The sequence below is a fragment of the Haliotis asinina genome, chromosome 14, assembly GCF_037392515.1.
Source record: "Haliotis asinina isolate JCU_RB_2024 chromosome 14, JCU_Hal_asi_v2, whole genome shotgun sequence".
Lineage (NCBI taxonomy): Eukaryota > Metazoa > Mollusca > Gastropoda > Lepetellida > Haliotidae > Haliotis > Haliotis asinina.
This window is the reverse complement of record NC_090293.1, coordinates 47,177,855-47,186,829: the sequence shown is the minus strand read 5'-3', so window position 1 is coordinate 47,186,829 and position 8,975 is coordinate 47,177,855. Positions and strand designations below refer to the sequence as shown.

Sequence of the window (8,975 nt, the reverse complement as noted above, 5' to 3'; positions counted from 1 at the left end):
TATAAAGTGTAATAAATCACCAGGAGACAACAAAATCCCGGATTTTTTTCAAACACTCATCTGATCATTTACTTCCATATATTCTCGACTTATATTAAACATTATTCTCGATACTGGGTACTTTTCCCGGTTTCATGGTCAGTTGGCTCTCTTGTTCTTATCAATAAACAGGGTGGCCAAACGGTTATCGTGAGTGAGTGAGTTTAGTTTTACGCCGTACTTAACAATATTCCAGTTGTATGGCGGCGGTCTGGATGTAATCGAGTCTGGACTAGACAATCCAGTGATCAACAGCAAGAGCATCGGTCTGCGCACTTGGGAACCGATGACATGTGTCAACCAAATCAGTGAGCCTGACCACCCGATCCCGTTAGTCGCCTCTCAGGACACGCATAGTCGCGTTATGGCAGGCATGGGTTGCTGAAGGCCTATTCTAGCCCTGGATCTTCACGGGTCGTCGAAAGTTATCAATAACTACTGTGGAATCATTGTACTTAGTATATCTGTTAAGTTCTTTACTTATATTACTACAAAAGATTAGGCAAATGGCCTGGCGTCATGGATCAGATATACGAGGGTCATCGGGGAATAGGGAGGAATATGCATCAGTTTACTGCATAACCTAACACAAAGATATCTAAGATCAAAAGGTGACATTTCCACGCATTATTCGTGGATTTTGCATGGCTTTTGACTCTATGCAGGGGAATAAACCGTGAATATTTCTGCAACCATACGGTGTCTTTAGTAGTAAAATAAATACATTTTGAAGAGTATACGAAAATGTTACAGTGTACGTAAGGAATAAGTGTGAAATATCTGAACCTTTTAATATAGGTGATATAGGTCTTAGATAAAGCTGTTTTTAGGCCCTTTTCATTTTACGTTTCTTATAAAGTAATTGGCAATGCCAAAATGTGACACTTGTACGAACGGAATCCAACTACAAAGAGATAAACTGCAACTATTTCTGCTTTTCCTTCCAGCCGATAATGTATTATTCTCTAGTACTGTTTACGGAAACAAATAGCTGAATTAGACAAATTTTCTTACCAGAATACATCGTGGGAAAACAGAGACAAAAGCAAAATTATCTTTAAGAATGATGGAAAACTTTCTAAATTAGACAGATGGCACAATTAAGGGCAACTGCTCAAAACTACCAGTGCCTATCAATACCTTGACGTATATTCCTCTGATTCAAATGGTCCAAGCACACAAAACATGGGTCATCATATGCCTTGAAAGTTCTAGTCGGTTTTTATAAAAATATGAGCTCTTTAGGTAAAATGTCCCTTAACACATTCTTTAAAGTATTTGATGTGAAGAAAAGCCCAATGTTTCTATTTGGCTCTGAAACAAGGGGATTACAGTTATATGTTAGTATTGAAAGAGTTCATCTATATGTGTTCAAAAAGGTTTTTAGTGTAAATCCGAACACATGTAATATTGTGGTTTACGCAGAATTAGGTAGATTCCCATAGTTTATCAGTTCATATTCTACCACTGTCGCCATGAAGTATTGGGTACAATTTCTGCATACACCATGCCGCAGGTTCCTGAAAATAGTCTGATCATAAGGTGAAATTGTATGACGAAAAAGGGAAAAGAAATTGGGCTATTGATATTAGAAAGTTGTTTTACAAAAGAGGTTATGGTTATGTGTGATGTTATCATAATGATCAATCAATCCCGTGCAAATTTTATCACATCATTTACGCAAGCGAGTGAGCAACTGTTTTGGGTTACCTTCGAGTCAGGGTATAGTGCAAAGGTGACGAATGAACTCGGACAAATATGGAACCCAGATCTATAGTTGTACTTCACGACACTTGCTGGGCTATTCTGTGGAGCAATGACAATCAATGCCAATGTGTTTTTGTTGCTGGGAGACATACCTGGTGAGTCATCACAGAATTGTGCAGAAGTGAAACTGACCTATCATCGGTGTTGGTAGGGCAGAGGTTGGTGGTGGTTGCCTCCATGTTGTGGTGGTGATGACAGATGGCGGCGGTGACATGGTCACAGTTGGCTTAGCTGTATTAGGGATCACTGAAGAACAATACAAAAAATAAGTAAAGGTTTAGCTGTATTGGGAATCAATGAAGCACAATAAAAATACTGAGTAAAGGTTTAGCTGTATTGGGAATCGCTGAAGAACAATACACAAATTGAGTAAAGGTTTAATGAACAGAGGAGAGCACTCTAAATAATCTGTATAAATGTTTCCATTATCGAAAATTCAGAATATGTTGTGTTTGTTAGTTTCTTTGCTGTTAAACGTCGCACTCAGCAACGTTCTAGCTATACTAAGGCTGTATGTGTACAGACGAGCCTGGATCAGACAGTCAAGGGATCTACCGCACAAGCAATCGATGAACGCTATTAGGAAACGATCACGTGTCAACCAAGTCAGCGAGCCTGACTCACACGGTCCCGTTAATCGCCTCTTACGACAACTACGCGTAACTGAAAACTAATTCTAACCCGGATCTTCGTTGGTTAAGGATATAATCGTAAGTGGGATTGAATTACCAGGAATAGTGGAACTCACTTGGACATGAAGTTGCATTGTCGATACTGACGTCATCTAAGCCTATGTCTCCAGACCAACTGCTTCCCCGTACACCTTCCACGATGATCTGCACAAAGCAGAAGAACTATTAGCATCTGATGTACATGTAACTGTGTACATTGAAGTAACTTACAGTATAAAATAACTTAAACATGATTAACATCTTTCTATTTGTAAACCAGACATTACGCCTGAAGTGTCTCAACCCTTCAACACATGTCTACTTTTAGCTACAAGACTCGGGACGTGATATCACGAATCTATGGTAGCAAGGTCGACAGGGCCCATTCATGACTAACATAACAGCATAATCCATATGAACTGAAATGCTTTCAAAGCCCTTTATTCACTTTTATTAAACTATGTCAGACCAAAAGAGAAAACAAATAGGTCGCTTTCAGCACAGAAACATTAGAAACACAGTCTTTGTTTTTTTCATAGTGATTTATTTATGTATTTATCTATCTATCTGTCTATCTATCTATCTATCTATCTATCTATCTATCTATCTATCTATCTATCTATCTATTTATTTATTTATTTATTTATTTATTTATTTATTTATTTATTTATTTATTTATTTATGGGGGGGGTCTAAAACGGGGAAACAAAGCAAAATAATTCTTGTAAACCAATGACTAGGGTGGAAGAACAACTATATATGTCATCACTTAGAATCATAGAGTCATGACATCCACATCCAAAGAACCAGAAACGAATGTCACATGTGGTAACAACTATAACAACAGTCAAAAAACATTGCTAATAATCAAACGTCAAACGTCGTGACAGCAACTCTCATCATCACAATATGGCAGATAGAACTTGGCTTACAGCCAGATAAGATTTTTGTCGACCAGCCATTTAACGCTGTGAGGTGACCGAATGTCACGATCATATACCGTGCGTTTGTCACCAGGGAGATAATCAATTCAATCCTAAATACTTCATAAAGTACATGAATTACATTCGAAGGACGAGGATACATGGTTGGATAATTGTGATTTATGTTCAGTAGAGGAGCTATTACGTCCTCTATAGGGAACCATTGCAAAACGTCCGACGTCATATCTTGTCCATCGAATTCAGAGGTTACACATGGAACTATCTAGTCTTGTGCAAGAGTTGTAGATGACTGAACGTAATATCACGTCCGTAGGATACCTGTGCATCATATATATCCATGAATCTATGTGGGAAAATAGTAATACTGGCACAGCTGCGACAAGAAACACCTTAAACAGTGATAACTGAACGCCTTTAGCACAGTTATGATTTTTTTTCTAGTATGAAAAGAGTTCAAACATTCCTTCAGAATTGCTAAATCCTACGATCAGACTGTAAACAATCATCATGTCTGCAGCAGACGATATAGGTATTGATATCACGAGTATCAATCTACACAATTTGTTACACATGTCCACCCGATCCCATTCGTCACCTCTTACTACATGCATGAATTGCCGAAGATCAAATCGTATTCGGATCTTCACGGGTACGTGTGATACAGGGAACCTGGGGCTCCTTTCACGAAGCAACCTTTACTAAGGTTAACCTAACATTCTTTTATCATTAGTGACTCACGATCACCTTAGTGATTTGTGAAAGGAGCGCCAGGTATGTAAGCATTCATCCAGTTTCAGATATAAATGAATGAAATAGTTACGAGTTAGTTCACAGAGTGTGTGGTATAGTCAGTGAAAGGGTCAGCCTTATACGACTGGGTGATACCTTAAGTCCAGTCAAAATCACCGTCTTGACCAAATCTAGGTCAGATGTTCACGTGTATGTGTAATTAGTTCACACACACACACACACACACACACACACACACACACACACACACACACACACACACACACACACACACTCACACACACCCACACACACACACACACTCACACCACACATGTGATGTAAGGAATCAATTACCCCAACTCCCTTTCCCATAATTCTTAATATTGAGGACCATCCCCACCCTATCTCGCTACAACAAAGCCCCCCCACCCCACCCCCCACCCCACCCCTCCATTCACCCCCTAATCGTCCCCCTTCCTGCCATAAATTCTTAATATACCTTTATATTTAATAATTTCACCATTCACCTTTCTGTGAAGACTCTCATCCGCTATGTATCTCCATCAAAGTTTTAGGATTTGGTCAGCTCGACTGTCCTAAAGGTTGTGGGCTCCCCTAAAACATCTAACGAATATGAAAATGTCTCTGGTAGCAAAACAAACGTAAATACCTGAAAGTCCCTTTTGCTGGTTGGTATTGTAATCTGCCCTTTTTGCCAGGCGTTTCCCTTTGACCCTGCTTGTTCCCATATTGGTACTGGATAAGCGCCTGACTCTTTATACCAGACCCTTAGCGTTCCAACGGCGGTGCCGTACATGTGGTAGTAGAAGTGGAAGCAGGTGGTGTTGGAGGCAGGGATGTTGGCACTGATGAGTTGGGCATTGTCTCCATTAATCCTCGGAGATGAGGCTTCGATGAAGACATATTCACCTGAAACACCAATAAATTCATGTCATATGCTCAGAAGACAAGGGCTGATGAAGCCCTCTTCTTCTAACCTGGGTCTTTGAAAATAATTTGAACTTTACCATTTGTGCTGGTGATAAATATCTGTCATCAGGGGTTTTTTTTTGTTTTGTTGTTGTTTTTGGTTTTATGGGAGGGTTTTGTATACTTAAGGGTATTGTTAATCTAATAACAGTGATCGTGAATAAATACAATTTGGCTCGCAAAGGTATTGCAAATCAAGTCGTTTACACATACATACAACTGGAACAAGTAATTGCTCTAACGGATAACAGCTTTTAGTAATACAAGATGAGAAGATGTGATTTCAACGGGCATGAACAGAGAACAGCTAATTTGAAACACAATACATTCTGACATTACCATGTCCACTGGTGTGGTCAGTTGTTGGTCCTGTGCCCCCACTTCCCGTCGTGCCTTTGTTGAGAGTCCAGTCAAACTTATCGGTCTTGTCATTTCGCCACGAACACAGTCCGCTATCGAAGTTGCAGTTCACTGAAAATATGGAAATCTAGTTATCTAGTCTAATATTCTAGTAAGTCACGTCAAAGTATGATAAAAGATATATTGGCATGTTCTGGCTCATTGAATGAGTGGACAGGGCGCCACTTCCCTTTTTCAGACTTCCAGCCACATCTGATATAAAACTCCAAGACAAACGTCATGCAATGTTGCCGGTTGCTCTGCGTGAAGATGTAGTCCTATAATGTTGAGTCTCAGGAACTACCATCAGCTCTTTCACATTTTCTGATATTGGGTTCAGTATGACATTTTTGTCCTTTCAACGGGTATTTTAAATGGACATTGGCGAAGCATAATAATATGTATTGTATTCTAGTGTTTTGTGTGTCCGAACAACAATAATTGACGACATAAATCCCGAGGCTCACCACTTGCTGAACAGGAACCTGCTGTCACGCTGAAATCATCGATGGCAATATCACCCAAGTAGGTTCTTCCAACGATGCCCTCAAAGACAATTTGGTAAGGCGTGCTACCTGACACAGTTTTGATTGATACCTCAGCCACGTTCCAAGAGTTTCCTTGATTACCTGTGAACGAGTAGGTGAGTTAGTCAGTGGGTTCAATACATTCCTGGGCAAGTTGATACAGTGATGCTGGCCATACAACTCATAACAAATGACATGATGCTGAAATGGTCAATCCTAATGATCCGAGCTCACAAGCTCATCTGATCTTTACTAGTGAGCGAATGAGTTCACTTTTACGCAGCACTCAGCAATATTGCATCTATGGCGATATAAATAATCAGGCAATCCAGTGATCAAGAACATGAGCATCAATCTGCGCAACTGACATGTGTCACCCAAGTCAGCGACCATGGGTTACTGAAGATCAATTCTAACCCGGATCCTCACGGATGTGACGTATATTAAGTGCTGTTACCCAGCACAGTAGATGGTATTGGCCAATACATTTTAATTTTATTTACGTCTCACCTGACATCTGCCATATAGGAGAACCCTTGGCACCATTCCTCGTGACATAGACATTCAGAGTTCCAATCGAGTTTCCATACATGTGATACCAGAAGGTGAGGCACGTTGGTGAGGTGGGTCCCGTCAATATGAAGGAGTTGAGTCGAGCAACATCATTGGGTCGTCGAGGTGAGGATGTCTCAATGTACATGTAGTGACCTGTGAGGTGAAAGAGGATCAATATTGGAGAAGAACAGGTTTTAGGACGACAAGCAACTTAATACCACCGTATCAGCAATGGAAACGATAAGACGACGAAAACTTGCTTGAAGCGGTTCCGGAGGATCTCATTTGCCGTTAGATAACTAAAGAATAACTCAAATAGCAGTAAATTGATGTTAGAAAAACCCATATGAGCATTGAAACCTTACGTTCTGCTTCTTACACTCTAGAAACAAATGTTCAAATGTTCTGCTACTTCTGTCTGACAATATGACACTGGAAATAGATGTTCTAATGTTCTGCTACGTCACTCTAACGGTACAACTCTGGAAATACCTTCTGTCTAACACCATCACTCTAGAAACAGACACTCAGAAACTCCCGATTGACAATATTTTGCAACCAACAGATGGACGTTCGTACCTAATCTTGTCCCGTAGGTGTGGTCACTGCTGGGTCCAGTGCCACGAGAAGAGGTTGACCCGGTGGTCCGTGACCAGTCGAACTTGTCAGAGTGATCTTGCGAAAATCCACATAGGTTACTGGCTTCAAAGTTGCATTTGTCAGCGGCTGGTTTTGATGAGGGACCCACGGTTGTTCCTGTGTAACATGAAAGATCATTTCGTTAGTGACAGAGAACATTTCAGCAGCATTGCGTAAGCTTGTTTTGGAGGAGAGCCAAGGTGACCCGGGTTGTAGAAGTCCAGTAGCGTGATGAAACGAAGAAGAATTGGTTCGAAGATGGTCAATCAGAAGGCTTGGGTCCTACCCGGAACTTGTTATTTTAGTTTATGGCTAGATTGTCTTACGCTGCTAATAGATGAAGGGATTGTGTAAATCCAGCTACTGTACATGGAGGAAGCAAAAACACTTTAAGTCCCCATGGTCTCTCGTATATGGCGATCTACCTTCAGTTGTTGGCAATTTATAGCCTGTTTTTACATTGTATTGTCTTTCATAGTTAAGATATTTTAGATTTTCATACTAGTTTTACATTTATAACTTTGATATTCTAATTTGCGTACTGTAAAAGTAATTCCATTTTTCAGTATATGTTACCTTTTCACCATGCATGATAAACGAGAAGCGCTCGAGAAAATGATTTAACATTCCCTGATCCTGAGGAGACGCATACTCACCATGTTGACATGGTGAACGAAAACGGGCATGAATGTTTTGGGGATATGATTTCGCTGGAAAGCCAGGGTATCAGTTTTACATAAAATATATAAACTGTATCATTAGCATTAGTTGTTAATCTGTTAACTTTTGTTTTCGTTAATGACCTTTTTTTGCATTAAACCAGCACTGCATTTAGAATCATGACCTCTTCTGCCCCTCTCCACTGAACACGAAGGAAAGAAACAATGATACAATTATTCTTCATATGGAATGTATTTCATTAGAACTTTCGATAGAACCGATAATGTTTGTTGCTAGAGATGAGATTTCATGCACTAATACACTTCATCACCTGCTGAACAGGAGCCGTTGGTGATGTTAACGTCATCTATGGCGATGTCTCCCCGATAGCCGTTGCCTCTCACGCCTTCTATGACCACCTACAGCAAAGATCCGATTGTCATCAACCGAACGAAGTGATTAATACTAAGGTTATGGTACCCATTCCTGAAGAAAAGTGAACATTAAATTATATCTGTGCTCCTCACAATTAAGTAAAATGCATTCACACAACATATTTTCACAAAAGGTTTATGGCGCTACATGCAATTTGATTCCTTCTTTGTACACACGTTAAAGTACCCGTGAAGAACCGGGTTAGAGCTGGTCTTCACCAACCCATGCTTATAGTCAGAAGCGACTAACAGGATTGGGTGGTAAGGCTCTCTGACTTGGTTGACACATGTCATCGTTTCCCAGCTGCGCAGTTCGATGCTCATGCTGTTGACCACTGGATTGTTTAGCCGAGATTCGATTATTTATAGACTGCTACCATTTGGTTGGAAGATTGCTGCGTGTTGAGTTAAACCACAAATCAACCAACCAAATCCTTACGTTAAAAGGGGTTTTGACGTTGACTGAAAACTGCCCCATGAGCCAGTGGGTGCCCTGAGTGCCAGTCCTCTTCCAGGTAGGAGTTGATGGGATGGCTGCTCCTGTTTGAACGTAGACGTTGAGAGCGCCGACGTTGCTGCCGTACATGTTGTACCAGAAGGTGATGCAGCTCTGACCTG

General features: G+C 40.5%; 1 protein-coding gene across 1 annotated transcript; it reads right to left on the bottom strand.

Moving 5' to 3' along the window:
• Positions 1-1,909: 1,909 nt before the first annotated feature.
• Positions 1,910-8,943, bottom strand: LOC137260844 (MAM and LDL-receptor class A domain-containing protein 1-like). The gene is made up of 9 exons (XM_067798403.1): positions 8,797-8,943; positions 8,255-8,342; positions 7,204-7,380; positions 6,580-6,777; positions 6,010-6,171; positions 5,483-5,614; positions 4,824-5,083; positions 2,555-2,642; positions 1,910-2,052 (listed from the first exon to the last, which is right to left on the bottom strand). Exons 1-9 carry the CDS (start codon positions 8,941-8,943, stop codon positions 1,910-1,912), a joined length of 1,395 nt encoding a protein of 464 aa, XP_067654504.1.
• Positions 8,944-8,975: the final 32 nt, after the last annotated feature.